Raw genomic sequence first — 24143 nt, 5'->3', positions numbered from 1 at the left:
TCTCGTACATTTAATGTAGCGCTAATGTAAATATCAATTTTACCGCGTTTTTCTATAATCATTTCTAATATTATCAATATAATATTACTTCTATTTACCGAAATAACATTATTTATTCCGGTTACGCTTAAAATAATCGCGCATTGTCGTGCAACAGAATTGTCCCTTCTTAGTGTATTTTGTCCATTTTTTCATAATAATTCTCAGCTTTAATGGTTTCGTCAATTAGATCACGATTATTTTGATATAGTTTCAGCATGTCGCTTTCTGTTGTCGTTTATATATTTTTTATGTTGCGTAAAAAGCACATAAAAATCGTTTCATAACCTTATTCATCTTCAAGGCTCTTGTAAAAGCGTCGTATGTTCCTTACCAATACCCACACAGAAATCATTGTTTAGTTTACGGAAAATTTATGTTGCTTTACCACCCATTTTGAATTCGTACCAAAAATTATAATATTATAAAATTAATAATAAAACAAAATTCGCTGTTACAAAAAAAACTATCGAATTTGATGTTACCAAAATACAGACAATAAAATTCACTTAAAAATAAACATGGTAAAGTAATATTTTTAATAAAAGATATTTACTATTGTATTGGTTTATCGTAAATGATTTTTTGTATTTTTTTTTAGTGGAATAAAATTTTAAAACCAAAGCGGTTACACCTTATATATATATATATATATATATATATATATATATATATATATATATATATATATATATATATATATATATATATATATATATATATATATATATATATATATATATATTTGTGTTCATTGCGAAATTCAAATCTATTAGGTTTAAATATACGTTAACAAAGGGTGACCAGATTTTAAAAATATTAAAAGAGGACACTAAAAACAATAAAGCCATGTCGTAAATTTTTGTACGAGGAAGACAAAAAAGGACGAATTGCTACGGGACTTAAAAAAACAGGTCATCACGAAAATTTTTGTTTGAGAAGGACAAATTGCTGCGTGAGTTAAAATACGATCATTTTTTGGAAATATTTGTTCAAGGAGAACAAACAAAGATAATTTTTTGAGGACAATCCTTCTCAGAGAAGACGACTGGGTACCTTAGTAAATCGGGTTTTTCTTTTACTTTACGTAAGTTAATTTTTTACCTTTATTCCATTTAGCAGCTATGTTTTAATGCACGACCTAGTTCCGTCGCATTATCTATGCGCGTCGATGATACAAAGTAGCATAATCAAAGGTCCAAAGTTAAAACTATATTGTGTGATGGCTATTTATTATCGTGTCGGATTTATATTTACAATCGGACACTGAATGTAATTTTTGTTTAGTTTGCTTAACATCATATAACAAAAATTGATAAAGTATTCACTCTTTTTTCGCCCTACTCGTTTATTTAAATAAAATTTCAGATTTTTAGCTAAAAGTATTATTGAACACAAATATATAATATGTATATATTGAATTAAATTATTTGTTTTTAAAAAGGGTTTAAACAATATAATAATTAGTTTGCTAAAATTGGAAAAAATCTCCCTCAGACGAATTTTAAAGGGCTGTCATCATAGCATGTATTTAATCTAACATCTAATCATTGAGCGACATGATTAGCAGAAAAATCGCCCGAGGAAGAAATAAAAAAATATAGTAGTTTCCGATTTACGAAATAAGTGGGTTAATGGGGTGATGCAAAATATGTTAGTAGTGCTTAGCGTGTTGTTTCTCACAAACATCGGTCTAAAAGTCACAATGGCGGCTAGCCATTTAAAGCGATATTATTATTATTGAATTTAAGCTTTGAGTCAAAGCGTACGTCCAGGTATTTAATTTATTCAACTTTTTTTGTTTCTTTACCATTTTAGGGACCGTTGATGATGGCGGGTGGCAATGAGACACAGATTGAGCCGCTGCAGTAATATATTTATTGAAGGTTACAATGGTGCTTACATTACAGAATGGGGCGGACGCGCGACGGCACGCGTCCGAACCCTTACAAGCTTGCCGGTAGAGAGGGAGAAAAACCGCCATGCAATGCTACTCCAGCGCCGACCAGTTTTGGCCATAACAAATCTAAATTCGGCTTCCATACCATGATTGACTATGTTTTATTCTATGTAATTTAATTATTTTACTGGGTATGACAAATAAATGTACTTACGGTGTTAAGTTTACATGTTGTTCACAAGTGAATGGGGCGCGGGCCCGCCAGAGTTGCCACGATAAGTGTCCGTTACGCCAGTGTTACCAGAGTGCCGGCAAATTTAAACCTAAATAAATACATATTTACGTAAATATACCTAGACATGTGTGATGATAAATTACAGATTAACTTGAATTTAAATGGGTATGATAATTGTTATAGGTGTGACGAGAAATCCCGTCAATGTGAGGAAAAAGCGCCTATTACAAACTATTAGTTTTTATAGTAGTCATAAGTAAATTCCCCAGTTAAAAGGTTGAATGTTTTTAATATACGTATTCTCTATAATATTCGTATTCGTGTACTCAGCGTAATTTAAATTTAGCTATTCACTATATAGGGAAACAACATAGGCCGATTGTTGCATTTTTTATCTTTGCGTTTTATAGAATTTTGTTTTTAATTAATGCAGAAAAAATAGCAATAAATTCACGGCTAAAAGATAATTTTGAATCGGGGCTTTTGCATACGCGCGTTCTGAGTCGACGTTCGCGAGCGGCCCACGCGGCGCGACGGTCGGCGGCGGAGCCCCCTGCACCGTCTACTCGTTACGGCCTACGGTCGCTCTCGCGGCGCTGTCGACGCCCCGCGAGCACCGGACGGCTCTCGACAGCGCGTCTCTTTTCGGACGGCGTCCTTTGTGAGTTTGACGACAATTGTAACCGGCTATTTTGACATTTGCGAACTGCGGCGACCTCTGTCATGGCGTCTTTGTAGCTGACCGCCTCGTCGTCGGCGGTCGACCGGAAAGCGAACAAAACGAGCAAAACGAGCCTATTTGCGCACTTTGCTTCGCTTTCCCGTTACTAAATCTCATCGGGTTACATTTTTATGTAATTTTCCCACGTAATATAATTTGGCTTCGCGAGTTAACTGCGCCATCGAATAACGGGGCGTCGTTGTACAGCCGAACGCCGTTATACTCGTTCCTTGCGCAATTATCCATTTCGAATTATCAAATTATCGTTTATCGCAATCCTTCCCGCCGTTACGAAAATAAACAACTTGTGTCAATTATCAGTGATGCGAAACCTTTTTTTAATCACTATTCACGAACCAAAAATAAAAAAAACATAGTAATCGATGTTATAAATGATTATTTAATTTGCTCTCGTAGCCTTATGAAGTGGAAAGTGGCTGGTTCCTCAGTCTTTTACCTCTCTTAGTGTGAATTAATAAGTAGGAAAGTCCGGTTCCAACTTGTACAAATTTTATATGAGGGATTCTGTTAAAAACGAATTCTGAAAGATCGTGAGTGTGCTATGTTTGCGCTTACTTATGTAAAACTCAATTACAAACAATTCATTTTTATTACACTTTTAGCCAAGATTTGTGACAAATTTTAGTGTCACATTATGTTATTAGTTTTTATAATGCGGTACTACGGAACAGTATATAACAAAAAGCTTCACATTTAAAACCAATTTCTGATACTATCAACATAAATATTGCAATTTTAATTAGGATTTCAAACTAAAGATGTATTTTTTCCAATTCTAAATGTTTTTTAAGGTTTACATAAAAAAACCTTTTAATAAATAAAAACAGTAAAATTTAGTTAATAAGTAAGAAAAACTTCATCGGGTGAAAAAAGTTGGTAAATTATTTAATTGTTTAATTCGCTTTTGTTTGCTCATTGACTTATATCGGTTTAAATTAGGACTATTTCTGGGCCATTCCAACGATTTAATCCCAAATTTTTCCTTATATTCTGAAATATTTTATTAATTTTTACCTTAACTGCTTTGACCAAATTGATAAATAAAACATTACAAACTATCTTTGCTCGATGACAAAGCATAGAATCATTCATATAGTTGCAGTCCAACTTTGAGCCTGCGTCCTTTTCCATCGAAAGAATGAAAAAAGAATCGGGACAGTTTTATAAGTCAACGAATTTAATGATCAGAATAAAAATCAAACCTCGGTCAACATTTTATTAACAGCTTGGAAATAAATATATTATTCAAGGTCAGAATATGTATCAAATGGTTAGAATAAAAATAGAATAGGGTCAGAATAAAGTAATAGTGAATTTAAAAAATATAATAACATGATAAATGGGAAATAAAGTATTTATTTAGAATTATCTTATAAAATATCTCGCTGGCACCTTATCTGTCTGTTGGACAGATTAGATGCGAGCGAGCGTCAAAATAGTGAATACCCCATGAATAACTCAATGAATCTAATTAATTGTGTCTAGGACGCAGATGTATTCAGAGCAAGGAACGACAGAACGATGGCGGAGAGCACGCTTAGTTTGTTATGTTAACATCTGACAATATTGCGAGTCCAACCAAACAAGTTGGCTCTAAAATACCTTGATAATACCCATGTATTATTATGCTGACCATCTGTCAACATAAAACTGACCTTGAGGTTAAAATACGGAGCATATAATATAAATATTTAGTAATATTTATAAATACAGATTAAATGATTCTGACCATTTAATATAAATTCTGACCAGCCCAATTTAAATTTTAACCATTTAATATACATTCCGACCATCTAATATTTGTTCCGTCTGCTTATATTCTGATCTTTTAATATAAATTCTGACTACAACATATTAAAATTCTGGCCCATAAAATACAGCCTTCACTGATCTGTCAATGAAATGGATACCTTCCATTTCGAAATATAAGAATCCCCCCCCCCCCCCCTCAAGATTGATTGTCTCAATTGCTTAGAGTAACTTTTTGCTGTATCTTTCGCCTACTTGTATCCAACGTAATGCACTTCAGCTGACTCACATAAATTTAGTTAATTCTCAGAGAGCGTCAATCTTCTTCAATCCAAAAGTCAATTTTGAAACAGTTCATTAGTCAATACCGTTTTTTTCCCGGTAAATGACTTGTCACTCTTCCCTAAACCACTTATAAGGCTACTTCATATTTATTTGTTTACCAAATGCTTCGTAAAGCTAACTGGAACTTTTACACATTATGTTAGGACATTCGCAATATCACTCGATCTACACGAGGGGTAGATTTTTTATTCTTAACCCATTTTGACATTTTTTTAGTCTTGAGCTGATGATTGGTTACAAACATACATATTAACATTTTTCTGATTGATGATTACACAATAATGTCGCATATTTTACTAAAACTCAATTGCAGACGATTCAGCATTATAACTTGATATGTTTTATATGTTTTCACCGTGAAAGCTGGCAGTCAATTGGCTAGTTAGTTAACCACTCAACAATTGGTTGACTGTTCAAGTGGTACAGTAGATTCCTGCTTTAAATATTAAATATTTACGATAACATATAAGCATCAGGAAACAAATATTCTCGTCTTCCGCATTCAATGGGTTAAAACATTCGGTAGTTTAAATGTTCTTTTATTTTTTGTTAAGGGCACAAGTGAATTGATGTTTTTTTATTATTATTAAATTGCCATTTTATTTGTCTAAATTAAATATACTTTAATCTGTAAATTATGAAACATGAAAGATCACAGCTATTAAATAGATAGTGAAGAGCTATTATTTTAAATTGGAATGTATTTGTCCAATGGGAAATTTTATTTTTATTTAAGTGAAAACAATGACATGGTTTATTTAACTATGGGCCCCATATTGTATTTTTTCAATATATGTATTGTAGTTAAATATAAAAATATCAACATGTTCAATAATTAGGCAATGGAAGATTTTTTAAGTGACGCTTTTTATGATAATAATCATGCAACAAATCATCAAAAATCTCACGAGTAATACATATTGAATTGAAAGAAATCAATCGTCAAATATTAAAACAGAATCTACTACAATTCTCGAAAATTACATATGGGTAGACCGATTTGACGTATTCTATCACACTTTCACATGGGAAATACTGGTAATACTAAATTTTTTTTTTAAATCCGAACATTTTATTTGTCGAAAACGATATCTTCGATGACGATATAAACGATGCCCATATTGCTTGAAAGCAGAAACGGAGAATAAAATGATACTTATTGTAGGAAATTAAATTAAGTAGTGTTATTGGTGTATGATATCAAAGTAGAATAATATTTTGCAGTATTTCGTATGTTTTCCTAGACTTGTTGATTCAAAAGAAGATAGATTTACTGCCCGCATTTAAAAAAAAATTTTTTTTCGACAATATAATACATGAATGAAAGACAAAAAGGTATTTGTGCACAGTCGTCATATTGATTTTTATTAGTACTCGTAGATAACACAATCAACATATAAAGTATTTTTAGAAGTACCAGAATGTAAGGAAGATTGTTCATAAATAGTAGACGGATAATTGGACATAAATGTTAGCGACTTTGGTCAAAATTTGACCTGCTTGTTTATTGTATTTCAAAAAAAACATAAAGACGACAATAGCTACTACATCTTCATTTGATATCTTCAAAGAAAATGTTCCAACTTTGAAATCCTTAGATTTTTTCACAAAATTCGCAAGCATTTATTAACATTTAACAATATATTACAAGCATAAACTTAGCAATAAAGCATTAAGTTTGACTTTGAATGAATGGACATCTATCAGGTAAACCGACTTAACGATGTTTAAAGATATAAACATGACAATTAGGTATAGTTGTAATTTAAGTAATGAAATAAAAAAATCACAAATTTCTACAAAACATAATTATTCGTGCTGGATGTAAATATTGTAAACTTTAAAAGGGATAATGATATAATTAAAATATTTAATATATCGAAACAATAATTGCTAAGGTGTTCGAATGCTTTAGGTTTGCTAATCAATAAATATGGTGAATAAGTGAGCGTTACTACCAATTAATTAAAATAATAATCCCGATATTATTGCAATCCCTAGTCAGGATCTGTCTAATATTAGGTATGAATCATTTTCTGAATCTTAAATTATGTGGACCATAAATGCTGTAATGTTTAACTTATGTGCAGAAGTATTATACTTTTGTGAAAACATATTCACTTTACCCTCTTATACCACGGTAAGTCTTATCTCATATCTATATAATTGTTATTCATTTAGATATAAAAAGCTACACATAATTGCAGACAAGGAAGCAATAAAAATGCTACTGCTCATTAACTTAAAAAACAAGGTACATTTATAGGTTGTAGATAATCGAAGAGTCTAAATTTGAATGTATTATTGTTTTCAATAAAATTTCTCATTTCCCTAATGAGATTTTCAATAATTTTATTTCTTACTATTTATTTTTCAATTGATTATTTTGTTAATTTTCTGTTATATTTTTAAATGTTTATTTAGACTTTTTTTATATCTAGACAAACAGAGATAATACATGTTTCAAAATACAGAGATGAATCACACTTCTGAGAAACAATTAGTCACTCACGAATGGGTTTGTTAGTTCTTCCACTTCAAGATAATTCGAGCTCATATAAAGTTACTTTTTGAACTCTAGCCAAATTTGGGTAAAAAAACATGTAAAAGTTGATTATCAGAACAGGGACTTGTATGTACTGAAAAACTGAATTAATTACTTCATAAACAATTTTTATTCACTCGTTTTTTTTTCAACTTTTTCGTAACTTTTGAAATAATTTCTCAAATGTTTAATGATATTTATGAGCGAGACAAAACTTTTATGATTACGGAACAACGTTTAAAAAATATAATTAATAACAATAAAAATAATCTCAATAATTTTTAAATTATAAAAAATAAAAGGATTTAATAAATTCACTTAGCAAAAAACCTAATTCACTTTTATTAATGATATATTTAAAAAGGAAATACAAAAAATATATTTAATAAAAAATATACATATTATTTATTAAATATAACGTTACATTAAAATAAAAAAAATAACAATTTAAAAACTAATTGCTCTTGAACCAGATTTGATTATTTTAAGCGCAGAAAATACACGTCCTTCAGCGCACTCAACGTATTAAAAAATGTCTGATTCCACTATATTCGCAATGTAGAATTAAATGGTCGTAAACGTTATCTCATATGTGTTATAAATTTAGGCCGCAAACATGGCGGAGGAACCAACGCACGTCGAAGATGTGAACGGTGAAGAAGACGCCACTCCAGAGTTCAACGACTCTGATTTGAAATCAGACGCCGACGAACAGATGGATGTAGATGAGTCTAACGACGACAAAGACGCACCCGGATTGAACGCCCAGCCGTCGTCGTTGTACGGTGACGACAGTCAAAACGCAGAGAACAGAGACAGCGATAATTCGCAACTAGAATCGGCCGAAGAGAGCATGGAATCGGACAAACTACAAAATACCAACGGTGAAGAGAGCGACGATGGTAATTTATAAATTTGTTTATATACTATATAATAATACTTTCAAACTCAACAACTGTCTTACATACTATTCACAATTTTGCCAATTCCCAGTCTAACTTTTTAAAAATTACTCAAAATTCTTGCACAGACCCATCCTTTCCTATGCAGCCGTTGTTAAACATTTAAAACTATTCGTTCAAATTTAATTTTTTACAATAAAACGCTATGATAATTTTCTCAAGAAATTGCTGATTTTTGAGATGAGAATTCACAGTTTACACATTTCCGAGTTAACTCGGCAATGACCGGGAAGGGCTTAATAAATTGTAGCTTCCAAATTGTAGTTTTTTTGTTTTTAATATTCCGAAAAACAGCAGCGCATTGTCTAGTGTTTTATTAATTGGTGCAGTTTTTTTTTACATTTTGTAAGTTTGGTGTGTCAGTAAATGCTTTAATATAATTAGAGGATTTGTACTACATAAAAAATAGGTTAAATAATTAAAATCGAAATTTTGATATTATAGTAAATCAATATGATAGTGTACTAAGAAAATGTATACAGCCGAAACACAGTAAAGTAAATAAATATTCATTCAACCTATAACCACCGATTATTTACCAAAACATAGATAAAATTATAGGTAAGATATTTCTCGTAATAATATATTGTTAAAAATACTATTATGTTACTGGATCTAGATGAATTAATACGTCGAATATAATAATAACGATTGCTTTCTATATTTCAGCTGACTATTCAGAGAAAGGTGCAGATACAAAAGTAGAAGACTTCAAGGAACACACTAGCATTGATTTAGCAGAAGATGGGGAATTATTCGGGTTTAAAAAACCTCAAGAAAGTTCCATGGATTACATTTATTCTCTTATAGGTATATTTGAAAACGTTAGATCTATTTAATTAACAGATTTAACATTGCAATTATTATTTTACAGAAAAACTAGAAAAAGAAATCGATGACACGGTATCGATAAATGTCAAGACATTTGAAAGTAAAAAATTAAAAATTATATCACCATCTTATAGTGCAACTGGTTAGTGTACATATATTTTAATTGGATTGTTGTTTTTTAAAGAAACACACTAATGCTTTTTTGTAATTTTAGAAACTCTATCTTCACGTCCTTCGTCGGGAATGTCGATTCGTTCAGATTCAGACCTAATTAACATAAATTCGGATGTCGCAAATTCCAGCACCGGTCCGAGTAGAAGCTCATTGAATCGCAAGAGTGGTGTCGATTTAGCTAATCCTATGTACCGAGTACCATTTGAGTTCGGTTGGAAGAGAGAACTTGTGTACCGAGCCAACTTAGATTCGAATCTGCGACGTCAGGCGGATGTTTACTATTATTCGCCTTTGGGAAAGAAACTGCGATCAACGAGAGAGGTACACATGATTTTTATTATAGAAGTGCATAAATCATATGTTGATAATATTAACAAAATATTTTAGGTTTCAGAACATTTATTCGGAAATGATATCACAGTAGAAAATTTCACATTTTTCAAAGATGCCTTAGGGATCGAAGATCCGGAGAAAGAAATAATTAGGTAATGCTTTGATTTTTTATCGCGGAAAGTAATGATTGATGTTTAAATTATTTATTTATATTTTAGAGGTGCAAAGGTGACTAAGGTCCGTACTGATTCTCCTCAGTTGTGGGGCGATAATCCTGAAAACGTGCAACCAATCGTCGTTGAAGGTAAACGTACACCAAAACCAAAAGGGCCGAAAGGTTCATCGCCGGATCGGATTTTAAGCAAACCAATTAAGGTATTAATCTTTGTTTCGGTTGTAAAAGCTTTTATCAATTCTAGACATGTGTGTTATTAAAATGTTAAAAGTTATATATTTAAAATAATTACATGTCGATGGTTGATTCTAGTGTTTTTTTTATTATTTATTATTCCTTGTTAAAATAAATTTTAATATTTTAAGGTCAAATCAGTCGGTTCACGTCTAAGTACAACCAATAGCGGAATGTCGCCAACCGGAGCATCACCGCCGTCAAAAAAAGACCCCGGAACACCCAAGTCCGGGATTCGCAAGTCACTCTCTTCCGAAGGATCTCAAATAAAAAAGTAAAGACCGTTGTATTGATACTTTATTTTTGTATTTGTTGTATATGATCACGACAAGACAATTGTGGATTTGGCATTATTCTTTGTTTTTATTATTATTGTTTGTGTTCTTCCTTTTATTTTTGTTAATATATATTTATGCGGTATATCTATTTTATACCTATCGTATCGTAAACACCTTGAAAACAGGGAAGATGGCGAGGAGTATATGGAAGATATACCATACTTTGGTCAGATCCCAGAAAAGTCACCGTCGGCCAGTCCGGAAAAGGTGTACTTTGGCCATAGCGCGGAGCAGGCGTCCGTCCCGCTGAAAATGTATCCTTCGGTCGCTGCGGATTCGGCGAGGGGCCATCCGGTGCCGCAGATTAAAAAATACACAGCCGCAACCGGAAATCCTCCAGTGAGCCTTTGATCTTAATATATTGAATATGTCAAGTGACTTATTTTTAATCATAACGATGTCGATGATTAGGGAGGACGAGATATGTGTCCGATGCGATGTCCGTTAGCCAACAAAGAGCCACCGTCTCTACAATGCAGTCTATGTCTTTGCCTGTACCACAGTCAGTGCACAGGATTTTTGCCAAATAGCAACACGTCATTCGTTTGTAAGGTAAAAACTTCAATCATTAAATTAAGGAGTCAATTGTATGTACAAATGAGTTCAATTGATTTTATTTAGTCATATTATTATTTTCAAGAAACGATGTAAGTTCATACAATTCATATTCACTGCATCTAGAAATCTTTTAGTCATCTCAAAATGATGTTTTTTGAGTAGTGGGGCATTTTTCATCTCAGCGAGGATTCGCTTTGTTTTTGATTATGGTATTCAGTGGTATAAATTAGGTTCATTTTCATAGCCACGTCATAATATGCCTTCGTAATGCTTAATAATTTCTAGTATGACTTCTTAATTCAGCGTTTTTTACTACTTCTGGTGTGATGGCGATGTGAAGGCGTAGTGGCGAGACGTTACGATGTAATCGCTTTTTAATATTTGATTGAGTTCTTCCACTGTCAATAACTGTTCGGTCTGGGTATCATCTAAATAATTTTCAAATGAATTTTGCTCTGAAGTCGTACTAATTTTATCTTTTTTTTTCGTCAAATAATATTTTGTAAACATTAATTGAAGACCTTATATGAAGAACAACCATTATCACAAAAATCGTTTTTTACGGGAGATAGTAAAAACTAATTTTCTTTGCTTACAAGGAATTAATTATATTAAAATATAATAAATTTTTATTAGAAATAAAATAATACACACAAAAAAAAGATAAAAAGTGAAAATCAATTGGTTGTTTTTCAGGCATTTTTTTACATTGGCTGTTTTTCTGATAAAGCTTTATTTTTTAATATATTTATTTATAATTTGCTCATATTAACATTACTGAATATATACATGCATGCATACATTAAAAAATATTTTAATTTGTAGAAAGTTGTTAGAAAATAATACAATAACAATTTTATAAATGTGTTATAGCATTAATCTTTCAATGTAATATTGTCTGACGGTAAATTTTCATTAAAAAATGTAGTGGCAGTACGATATTTTGCTAAGATTTTAATAGATCAGATATTTTTGGAACTTTCAAAGGAATAGGTCCATCGTATGTTCGTAAAAAGTTTATTGTAGTGCTAAGGTCATTAGTAATTTTAAATCAATCCTAAGGCCTGGAAAAATTGTATCAACATGGTACCTCCCCTTTTAAAGAATGATCAATTTTATACATCCGAATGGTCTTATAGTATTTTTCATTGAATAAAAATGTTCAATATCCAGGTTTTCTAGAATAAAAGGTGTTGAATGTTTTTCTCGCCTTCAAAATAATTTTGTCCTAATTTTTGGTACAATGTTTCTGTTCCTTCAGGCAGGAAATGGTTTAAAATCAAGTGTAAAATACCCTTATTACGAAAGTAAAGTTAAATTGGTTCAACTTTCTATTTTAACTTTTCAATAATACTGCAACATTAACAATCGTTTAACCTAAAAAAACATTTTCAACTTTATTGTTTCATATTTCATTAAATATAAATCATTTCCAATACTTTTTGCGGACATATTCTCATGATTAATATAAGAACTTCCTTTCACCTTTCTTATTCTAATTAACTCTCGCTTAAATTTATTAATGTTCTGTGTGTATGCACGTGATGTGTTTGCTCTTGTGTTTTTGTGGCGCTTTTGTAACATGAGCTGCTCAATCCTCATGTAAAAAAAGTTCGCTAAAGGTCAGCAGTTTCTAGAATTATACATATATATATATCATCACATTTTATTTTCTTCATAATTCCACTCTTATGTCTGTGATTAACTCACATTTAACAAAAATGAGGAATAAAAAACTTTGTACAATATTATTTATATTTACATGAAATATTAGAAAAATATTTTATTGTTTATTGTAACCTTTTTAAATAAGAAGACACAAATTATCATTCAAAGTTATAAATTGATACATACATTGTTTAATGTAAAGAACATCCAATGACGTTGGTAGTTCTTCATACAAAATGTTTAGACATTGGTTGTTTTTTTCTTTGGTTTGTTTCCTTGAATATTTTTTATTTTATTGTGTAAAATATTATTTCGCACATCAAATTTTTTTTAAATATTCAATAATTATACCTCGGATATTATCTATTAAAGTATATTCTTTTTTTATTTCATATTTCTCATTGTTTTTTCAATTTCGTCATTAATACTGAAAGAAAAATTCTCCACAGCATCAATATTATTTTCGTTATTTTGATTTTGTGTGCTAGAACTTATTTTCTTGTAAACTACATTGCAAACAGATAGGTGTATAATGTGATTCGAAGATTAGTTAAATAGTACCAGTGGTTAATCCAACAATATTTATTTTTAATCTATAAAATAAACTTAAATGGTGTTCTACTTTATCAAGTAACTATCATATTTTTTTTCATAAAAATCATGAATTAAATTCATAACGTCCCTTTCACATTTAGGCAGTTTTTAACTTGAGTTTGTGAAACTTTCTTAAATGAAGTTTGTAATTGCTCTAATTGATATATTTTCAAATGCAACAAATTGACGTGTTGATTGCATACGGTCCTTTTTTTTGCTTGTTTTTAACCGTTAAAAAGGATGTTTTAGAAATATATAAATTCAATAATTTACAAATTTTGTCAGTTCGTATTGAAAAAGTCTTAATTTAATTTACCTAAACCCTGAAAAACCCTAGTTGTGGTATATGTAAGAGATTCAGAAATACTACAGCACACTCGTTCATTGCTAAATAAAGGCAACATTTTTATAAAATTATTAATTCAAACACAGGGTGAAGGGTTTTTAAGAGAAATTAATTTGTATGTATCAATAGATGACCATAATTTTTTTTTATTATTTTCTGTCATACACTAGTAATAGTATTTTTTGCATTTCTCACGTTGAATTGTATCATTGCAGAACTGCCACATGGCGAATTCGAGTTTACCAGTCTCTCCACCTCAAACATCAATGAATCACATGCCGACTTCGAGACCTGCCAGTAAACCGACTCCGTTGATTACCACTGTTTCACCTCTACGATATCCAAAACCTTCAGCGACGTCCAATAAAGTAGTACCGCAACCGCGGCTGGTCCCCGTTCAAGTTCCGCGTCAAAAACAACCGGCGGTCAACCAATCGCCAAAGCATCCAAAGACTGATAACTCATCACAGAAACCAAATCAGAGGTTGCCGAAACCTACAGATAATATTAACAAATCAAAATACGTCAATTCCAATAATATTGCACTTCAAGACGGCGAGACTGATATGACGTTGTTTCCTCAAGCCATCGCTATAATGAACGGCCATAAGTTTATCGTGGTTCCTAAACCGAACACGCCGGCCGTGCCGACGCCGTTAATCGGACAAATAACCAATCCAAAGCAAGCTGACAACGTTCCTAAAGTCACAGAGCCGAGTTTTCCCGTAGCGAGCGGATCGAATTCCACTGTCAACAAGCCCGTTACTACGTCAAAGTCAGACAGCATCGTCCCCACCAGTGTGATTAGCTTCGACAATCTAAGCTCCGAATACAGCAAATTATTCAAGAGCGACACCTTTGGCAATCAACCGTTCGACCCTAGAAGCGCCAAGAGGAGCGCTTCGTTCGAGTGAGTGATTTTTACGACTACCTTAACAAATACATTTCACAAAAGCTGTTTTGATGATACTTGATGGAATATTTTAGTGTATCTTTCAGAGCAACAGTCATTTTTTGGTCGCGGAGAAATACCAGTAAAACAGCTGTCATCAATCACGATACATATAAGTGCAATCGTTGCATGCTTTGATCATAAAACAATCAATCTTAACAGTTTATCAATTGAATGTATGTTGTTGCATATTTCGATGTCTCGAATCGGTAAAACGGACCTTGTTATTATTTTTGTAATGTTTGCTTTTACTAAAAAATGACTGTATATATTGTGTATATTTTTTTTAATCCACTCAAACCTTTTAAATTCCATCAAGTGCTTTCAAAACGTTTTGCCTGACGTTGCGGTGCATACTTTTTAATTTTTTGTGTGAATAAATATTTTTTTTTTTCTTGTTTGCAGATGAGTATTGGAGAATAAAAGTTACGGATCACGTATATCGAGTAGTCCATTTATATCCCCTTTCCTAAAATGTCGTTTCCGTTTGTTTCAATGCCAAATACACAATTGTAAACTGTTGAGATTTATACTAACGTTATTATTATCTATATGTTAGTTTTTAATGAGTGCGAAGATGTTATGCTTCGGTTTTAATGTTTCGATTGCTATTTTGCAGGTTAGCCGATGAGCCCAGTGCCACTAAAAGAAAAGCAAAAGGACCTCCCGTTCCCAAGATGATACCGAAAATAGCGAAGAAGACAGAAAATGGATCACCCAGTACGTTATAAATATGCATATACTTTCTCAATAGGGCTATGATCATTCCATTTTTAATTTTACAATTGTACCCTCTGTTAAATATGATCCGACTATGTTTATAGGGTTATTTTTGTACAAATATTGATTATGTAGCCAAAGTACACTATTTTATGACTATTAGTTTCTTTAATCCATATCCATAGAGCAAAATAAGACGATATATGTAACGATATAATGAAAGACGCCGACGATCAGACTTGCTCAATCTATCGGTCTTTCACTCCAGTTCTTACTGATCTTTATTGACTCACATCTCAGAATCTGCAGCATTTCCTGCAAGAACAGACGTACTGTTTGTTTATTAATTCTTTGCTTCTGTTTGATCTGCAAGAATATTGACTAGGTACACACACACTAAAGAGCATCATTATATAACAATATGGATGATAACTTCAAACATCAATAGTATCAATATTGATTAAAATTACTGGACGAGTAAGCCCTGACAGCTGACCGCCAACAATACTGAGATAATAATACAATTTAAAATAATAATAATATATTTAAAAGTGAAATGAAAAACAAAGAGTAAATTTAAATATACATATAGATTAAAAATGCTAAATATACACTATGGCTATTGAAAAGTTCTAGTAGACTACTTATAATATATATGAAAGCATTGCTGATAATTAGGTGGCATCCAAAAACAAAGTTCTTCTAGAATCTATAATAGCAGCTGGAAGAAGTGCTTTGTCAAATATACACGCTATACTACTAAGTATTTTGCAAGAATTTCGTGTGAAATAAGAATGAGTAGTATTTGTTTTCTCTTATAACTAAAAAACCTCCAAAACTTGATCGTAAAAAAATTATTTACATTCTCTGGCAACCAGACAAGATATGCAGATTTGAAACTTATAAAATAAGTGATTATACAATGGGCACAATGGCTTTGAGCTTTTTAATCGGTAAAAACGAAGTGCTGTTTTAGACATTAATCTTTTACAGTCCATTTTTTTTCTTATTGAATCCACTGCGGTCCAATTATTTAATCACAACAATTAAGCTTCTTATCTATTATTTATATATCACTTAACCGATTTAGGGTATATAACTACACTACCTAAATAAAAAAAACGATGACAAAAATTTTTTTTTCGCTCTATCCTTGTATTATAATTATATATATATATAAATGTCCACGTCTCTAGAGAGTAAAATTTGCTTGGACATTTTCGAATGTCGAATTATGCAACGGGCTGAATGTTAACGATGGTGTATTGTTCGCACCGTTACACAACAGAAATATTTTTCTCTGAATCAGAGGGTAATTATGACATGTTTACTTGTTCAATTTTTTTCATGGACATAGCGAAGGCTATTGTGGTGGTTCGTTCAGTTAGTCTTTTGTCGCGTTCATCCTTATAATTGTCGTGATTGCCGCGATTTAGTGCACGAGTTTAAAGAAGAACCCCCACACAATATTCCATATGAAGGATTTTCGATCATGTTTTAAAAAATCTCTTCTTTGTTTTTCTTTACATCATATAGGAATAGTACCTATTCAATAAGCAACGCCTAGTGCACATCGCAACAATTTTTTTGTCCTTCCGTGCAAATACTATAATATTATTGTTCGTTAATTTATTTGTTACAACTTCTTTCTTGCTTATGAAAGCCTTTTTCTGTTTAAATTTCATTTTTGGAAAAGTAAATTAAATTATCCACAAGTAAGTAGTTTTTTTGTTTTTCCAACAATTTAAAAAAGTCGATAGTAGGACTCTCAATTATTCTTAGTTTTCAACTATTCGAATATTAAATAAAAAATAGTATTCGAATAAATTCGTAATTCTTCTCACAGTTTTTACCAATATTAATTAATTGAACTAATTAGTACAAAAATAAATTAATTGCCTGTGAAATATTATTTAATTAAATCATAATTATTGCTTAATAATAATTATCATTAATTACTTTCTAATCTTATAAAATATGCATAACACAATGCTGTGCGAATTACTGATCAATGAGAGAGGTAAAAGGAAAATGTTTAATTTATTTTTATGTACTTTTTGATCATTTCAGTGATTGAATTAATTCAGTAAAATTGATGAAACAAAAATTTTAAGTACACAATTTTATCGAATTTATTGTAAATACAATAGCTAATAATGTTTGAAACGAATTTGTTACACATAAATAAAGATCGGATCCGTATCGGCGCTTGTTTTGTATGGATTTGCATATAAATTAAATCTTAAAAAGATTAAAATTAAATAAAATCTTTGCGTCTTGAAATAAGATATACAAAAACGTAACACGAACATCATAAAAATTTGCGATGCACACCTATTTTTGAGATATGCGTTAAACGATAATAAAAGGTGGGCATTTCCAACATTTAGTTTCGTTCAAAGAACGAATTCTGCGAATTTCGGTCGTAGTAGAAACCGCCAATAAACATTCTATTCACTAATTCAAAAGAATATTTTTTCTATTTAGTCTCTGTGACTCATTACAAATTTTCCACTTGTCATTAATACGTCATTCTTTCAATTCTGAAGTCAGCTGAGAAGATGCGATGTGCTGATCCATCATGACTTATCCCCAAAAGTGAGACTATTTCGTTCTCGTTTTTTTTTACTGGGTGAAGATTGGCACAACTCGACATGCATCACCATACTGAACTTTCATTGATCGATAAATGTAAATATAGTGCCACTCTTCAAACTACATATATATAACACACTTAAAAGGTTGCGCTCATTTGGCTTATCTTCATACTAAAGAAATTATATATATATATATATATATATATATATATATATATATATATATATATATATATATATATATACAAATCCAGTACTGGAAAACCTGGAAGTTTAAAATGAATAAATTTAAAACCCAAAATATCTTTGCTTAACACATTGAATACTGTATGCACAAATTTGTCCATTTCGTCATTTCAACTTCATACAAAAAAGAACAATAGACTGCGTATTTACTGTATCATATTTATGCAGCTCTTTAGCTAAAAATGTTGTTAGTATCATATTAACTAAAATAATTATCCTCTACTTGATAATAATAAGTACGTTTTTTTTAATCACTTACATATCGTCACCATCTGTCGGCCTTCTACCTACATTCATTGTTCCCTAACTTATTTTAAGGTTTCATAGCCAATATTTGAATAGTCTATCTGTTAAGTAGGTCAGTTACTCCCAATCTTTTTGGGTGCACTAACACAAAATTATTTTTAGAGATACACGCATTTAAATAAAATCTTGCTGCCAATTTATATAATCCTTTTAAATACATTTGTTGCATAGTTATTCATGGGGTGGTCACCTCAGACCAACAGTAATCCACAAACAATTATTTTATATATTGCTCATTTAAATTGTTCTCAATTTTTTTTTAAACAAATTTGTTTTTATTTTATTAACAAAAGTTATGATTATTTAAAAAAAAAAGTTTTTGTCCCAATTATCACAAATAAGTCGCAGAATTCGATACGTTAAAATATCAAATGTATAGAAAGAAATGATATTAACGACTTTGCGTTCAGGCCAAAAGGTGATCGGAGGCGCAAGGGGAGTGAAGACGTCCGATGCGAAGAGGAATCACTTTGCCGATTTTTACAAAGCCAACAAAGAACGGGGGTACAACTCGCTGGTGCAGGTATACATTTAAATCATTACGAAAAACGTCTGCGTTCTAGCATGCGTTTGCATATTTATAGGGATAAAAAACAGATCACGATAAATTGATTATAGTGCGGTATATTTGTACAGATTTTTCAATATTTGAAAATGCGCGAGCTAGCCATGGCCGCACGCGTGTGTCGAATGTGGAGGGAAATCGCTGACACTCCGGCCCTTTGGCGATCAGTCCGAATGAAGAACTCCCAGGTTAGTTTTTCACATTAATAAATATATAATAATTAATTGACAAACGAATCCTGTATGTGAATATATATTTTAAGGTGAACGATTGGGATGGTTTGGCTGCAGCCTTAAAACGACACGGAACGCGGCACTTGGATTTGCGCAAGATGCTGTTTCATCATCCGCCTGAAGAAACTGAAATAGAAAAGGCTCTAGTTTGGGATCAATTTATCACCCATATTGTGACTGTTGATACTTTGCTTAGGTAAGTTTGTTTTAGATGATTGAATTTATTATTGATTACTAATTATATTGACGAATTGGTGTTTTTGAATTGACAGATTAGACTTGTGTAGATGTCCGGCGTCGGTGGTTGAACGGGTTTGCGAACGAATGCCGTATTTGCAGACACTGACTGCCACTAGCATACGTTGTACATCAATAAACCTATCTCCCCTATCCAATCTTGCAAATTTGCGAGAATTGCGTATAAAATCTATGAATGGTAAGATTTTAATGCTATTATTAAACGGTTTGTTATTTTAAATAGGGACAGACAACCATCTCTGGTGATGGTCCTCGATATTATCTTAATTGCCCCTTTTTTCTCATTCATTGTATATTTTAGAGTTATTTTTGAATTGTCAGCTTAGTTGATCTAACTGGTATATATTTTTATTGCACAAATAATTGCAGATATGGCCAATTAAAAGTTGATGTGGCGGTTCTTATACCTATTTTGATTATTTTTATCAATGTTGATGCATTTTTTACACGTTTTTGAATTTATAATAGATAATTATAGTTGTTAACTTTCTTTTTCCATTAATACTTCAAATTAGGAAGGTATAATTACGTCAATTCTGGGAAAGGTACATTTTTTCGTTGTCCCAGCAAGTGTATAATGGCGAGCCTCCAACTCAACACGTGCACACGACCCTTTTTTTTTGTTCTATTCATAGAACGTAATATCGAGGACATTTAAAAATTAAAAGCTTGTAAATAAAACATTTTTATAACACTTTAACAAAATTATTTTGACGTAACTACGCCTTTATTTTTAATAAATTCTTGTATTCTACCTGGCATCGATATATACAGATTTTCAATTATTTTAAGATTAATCTCTTCCCATACACACTTCCATGATATGTTTTTTCAGCTCGGCTAAATTTTTTATAGTTTTTTTCTTAATTGTTGTTTTATGATTGCCCATAAATTTTCAATTGGGGTTGTTTCCTGGCCATGTCAATGATATGATTCCCTTTAACTTTTTGAATTGTGTAATCTATAAATAGAGGATTTATTTAGTGAAAGTTTGAATGTAAAAACTATAGTTGGCACGGCGCAGAATCATCGTGAAAAATGGGCTCAGCAGTATGTTGGGAAAGTTCTTCAAGGGTTGGAATAAAGTCGTTTTTTACAACCAATTTATATATTTTTGCATTCTTGGTGCCCTGGACGAAATTTACAGAGCCCAATCCGTAAGCTTTCATGCACCTCCCAGATCACCACATAGGTTGAGTGCTTGATGAATCGATTAATGTATAAGGGATGAAATCTTTCGCTTTTTCTACGGCGCACGGTCGCTTATCATTGCTTCAAACAGTTTAAATTTGGATTCATCTGAAAAAGCCACTTTTCTCCAATCTTCGACAGTCCAATGGCGATGAGCTTTTGCCCGTTCAAGGCGGTTCTATTTAATTTTCTCAGTAAATAGTGTTTTTTTTTTCTTCTGGTTTTCGCGCTTTAAATCCAGCTTCTACTAAACGTCTATTCGCTCTCCGTCTCGAAATATTCGAGTTTGAAATAGATTGTAATTCTGTTTGTATTTCAGCAGCAGTTTTAATGATATCCTTTATTTTGCGATCTTCTCGATCCGACGTCATACGCTTCCAACCACCCCCATTCACCCTTTAGAATTCCTGTTTCGCGATATTTTTTTAGTAAATTTTCGATTAGCAGGACCACTAAACCCCACTCTTAGCGCTATCTCTAGAATTGAAACCTTTTCTTTGAGATATGCTATTATTTTAGATTTTACCGTGATCGACATTTGTTTAGTTCTCTCCATGATTTTGGGTTTGTCTTTACATAACCGAGGCTAACGTGCAACTGAGGAGGCTTTATGAGTTCAAATATCTTGTAAATTATTACCACAGATGCACTTGACTAAAAAAATACAATAGCATAAGTTTTGAAGAAAGAATATATTTTAATAATAGAATTCGCGAAATATTGCCTATAAAACTTTCAATTGGCCATAGCTGTATATTAAATAGCGTAGCAGGTGGTAAGTAGTCTGAAATGGTGCTGATATTGATGTGTGTAGTGCGAATTCTTGCAAGTCCTTTCATATGTTTCCTGCGAGTAGTTATGATGTGTTTATTTCGAATTATCAGGTCAAACACAGTCCCATTTGGCGCGTGAGTGCCAATCCATAAATGAGAATTATCTGGTGGTTATAGACTTAAAAATATTTCAGAAAATGTATATTTTTAAATTTAGGATTGTTCATTACCTTCATTTAGGGTAATTTACTCCTGTTCGACATTGCCATATAATTTCTTAGCCACACATTTTAATGAGAACAATCATATTGTTCGACAATGTCGTAAATTCCAAGCAAACTTCTCTGAAGTCAGTTGCTTCTTGTTCAGTGGCACGATTGTTGATATGATTGTGTAATAATGTTTATTGTTCTGATTATTTAGACTTATCACATTTCTACCTTTGATTAACATAATAATTGGTTTCATTGGTTAAACGAAAATGTTATTTCGTTCCCATTTACTAGTGAATTATCAGCTCTGTTTATTGTACATCAATCATTTCTCCCAAATACGGAACTCAAAATATTTTCTTATTGATTGAATAATCAAGTCAGCATTGATAAAAATATATTACGATTTTATTCTTATTTTTTTTGCGTGACAAAGCCATAATTTTTTTAACAAATTTAATTTATCGTTATTTCCCATTTGATCGCACAAAATTTTAAATGATAATTTTTCACGGAACACTACTCTACTTTTTCAAAACAAATTTCACGGAACATATTTTGAAAATTGAAATGGGAACATATTCTTTTTATCTGATCAATATATTTATGCATAATGTAAATGTATTTTTTTATTATTATTTCAGGCATGACATTAACTTCAGATCTGAAATGTTTGGAAAATTTAAAGAATTTGAAACATCTTTGTATTACGTCGATTAAAGGTGAGTTATAAATTATGTTTAAATTGATTATATTGTATATATGTGATTATATATGCTATTGTTTCGTTTTCAGAAATAAATCAACAACACTGCTTAGTGATAGGTGGCCTTACCAAATTGGAGTCTTTAGAAGTAGGCGAATTGACCGCTGTCGACATCAACGGCGCATCGCTAATCTCGCAACTGACAAATCTGACTCGTCTGCGGTTAGAGCGGAGCAACGGCAATAGCGGAGCTATCCTTTTCCTTCAAGCTGTGGCGGCGTTGCCCTCGCTCAGACAGCTCGAATTGATCAACTTTGATATCAAAGTAAATATTACAATAGAACGATACGTTTCATCGGACGGTTGTTAATGGATTTCGATTTTTCAGCAACACGTATTCGAAGAGGTCATCACTAGATGTACAAACATCAAGAGGCTATTAATCATTCCGACGTATGTGTCGCAATCGGCGACGACGAACCGCTCCGTGTTGGAAGGTGTTCTACGACTTAAGAACACGCTCACGCATTTAATGTGGGGCATCACAATGGAGCTGTTGCGCGTCACCGAGTTGTTCATCGATCAGGTGATTTTTATATCAAACTTACGAAGTAGTATAGACAGGAATATTATCTAAATTAAGAAGAGTATGTTAGCTTATTATTTCGGTGTATAGCAGTTGAAAATAATTATTGTTGAAAGCAATCTTTTCAGTGCGATCGAAATCAGGCGTTAGCACAAGGTGGAAATCCGCCAGTACTGCCTGTGAGACCCCCAAAGAAACCTGACCGGAAACCCGGTACCGGCGATTGTATCCCCATCTTGAAACCGGTGCCCGGTTTGCACAATGAAGACGGACGGACAAACCAGATAGCCGGAAAGCCCCAAGTCGAGATCCTGCCGCTTCCGACGCTCCAGCGTTTATTAGAAGCGGAACTGCCAGACACCCGTTTAAAGCTGCTGCGCATTCCTTACCACCACACTTGGAGGCAGACTTTTAACGAGTTCGATTGAACTCAAACACACACATACACTAGTATTATTTTAGTAGAGTATTGGACTTGGACGATTTTGTCTTATGTTTTTATAATTTATATATATTTTAACACGTTCTGTAGTGTAAACAATATATATTTTTTTAACCATTAATCAACCACAATCTGTATTGGATTAAATCAATATTAAAATAGTAAAATTTCATTATATAATATATTAATGCCGTGTTTGTTTCTTCAGTACTATATTTATAATACAAATGATGGTATTTTAAAATAAATAATTGAATAGCATCTCTTCGATAACAATAGCGGAAATAGTAAAGTACAAATGTTACGTTCGGGTCAGACTAGAAGAAATTGTGTTTTAAATATTTTTTGTGTATATAACGTTAACGTGTAATTTTTTATAAGTTACATTTCTAATAATAAAATACAAATTCTTAATATTTAACGAGGAATTTTAATCATTACGAAAACGATTGTCACTTATCCTCATATTACGTTTTATTTATTTCTTTTTTTTCCCAGTATTGTATATTGCATGATATGTTTTTAATTCATGTCACATGGACCCATTTTTGATTATTGTATTGCATTATATAAAAATATATAAAAATA

The 24143-nt window shown here is 31.8% G+C and overlaps 1 protein-coding gene across 8 annotated transcripts; it reads left to right on the top strand.

Annotated features, from left to right (window-relative positions):
• The first annotated feature begins 2682 nt into the window (after positions 1-2682).
• Positions 2683-24141, top strand: LOC148231476 (uncharacterized). Of its 8 annotated transcripts, none has more exons than XM_088191881.1 (20): positions 2683-2835; positions 8163-8457; positions 9187-9327; positions 9392-9490; positions 9563-9843; positions 9910-10007; positions 10074-10230; positions 10396-10538; positions 10728-10941; positions 11014-11154; positions 13984-14678; positions 15340-15440; positions 19000-19112; positions 19226-19342; positions 19417-19583; positions 19660-19823; positions 22466-22543; positions 22617-22852; positions 22916-23113; positions 23242-24141. In XM_088191881.1, exons 2-20 carry the CDS (start codon positions 8172-8174, stop codon positions 23539-23541), a joined length of 3729 nt encoding a protein of 1242 aa, XP_088048007.1. In that variant the 5' UTR covers positions 2683-2835; positions 8163-8171; the 3' UTR covers positions 23542-24141. The 8 variants fall into 8 exon arrangements, with proteins under 8 accessions (XP_088048007.1, XP_088048005.1, XP_088048004.1 ...); XM_088191879.1 differs by having other exon boundaries at positions 23230-24141; XM_088191878.1 differs by having other exon boundaries at positions 19208-19342.
• Positions 24142-24143: the final 2 nt, after the last annotated feature.

The sequence above is a fragment of the Plectrocnemia conspersa genome, unplaced genomic scaffold, assembly GCF_051122295.1.
Source record: "Plectrocnemia conspersa isolate PC_06_02 unplaced genomic scaffold, ASM5112229v1 ptg000009l, whole genome shotgun sequence".
NCBI lineage: Eukaryota > Metazoa > Arthropoda > Insecta > Trichoptera > Polycentropodidae > Plectrocnemia > Plectrocnemia conspersa.
This window is presented reverse-complemented; position numbering and strand designations above follow the sequence as displayed.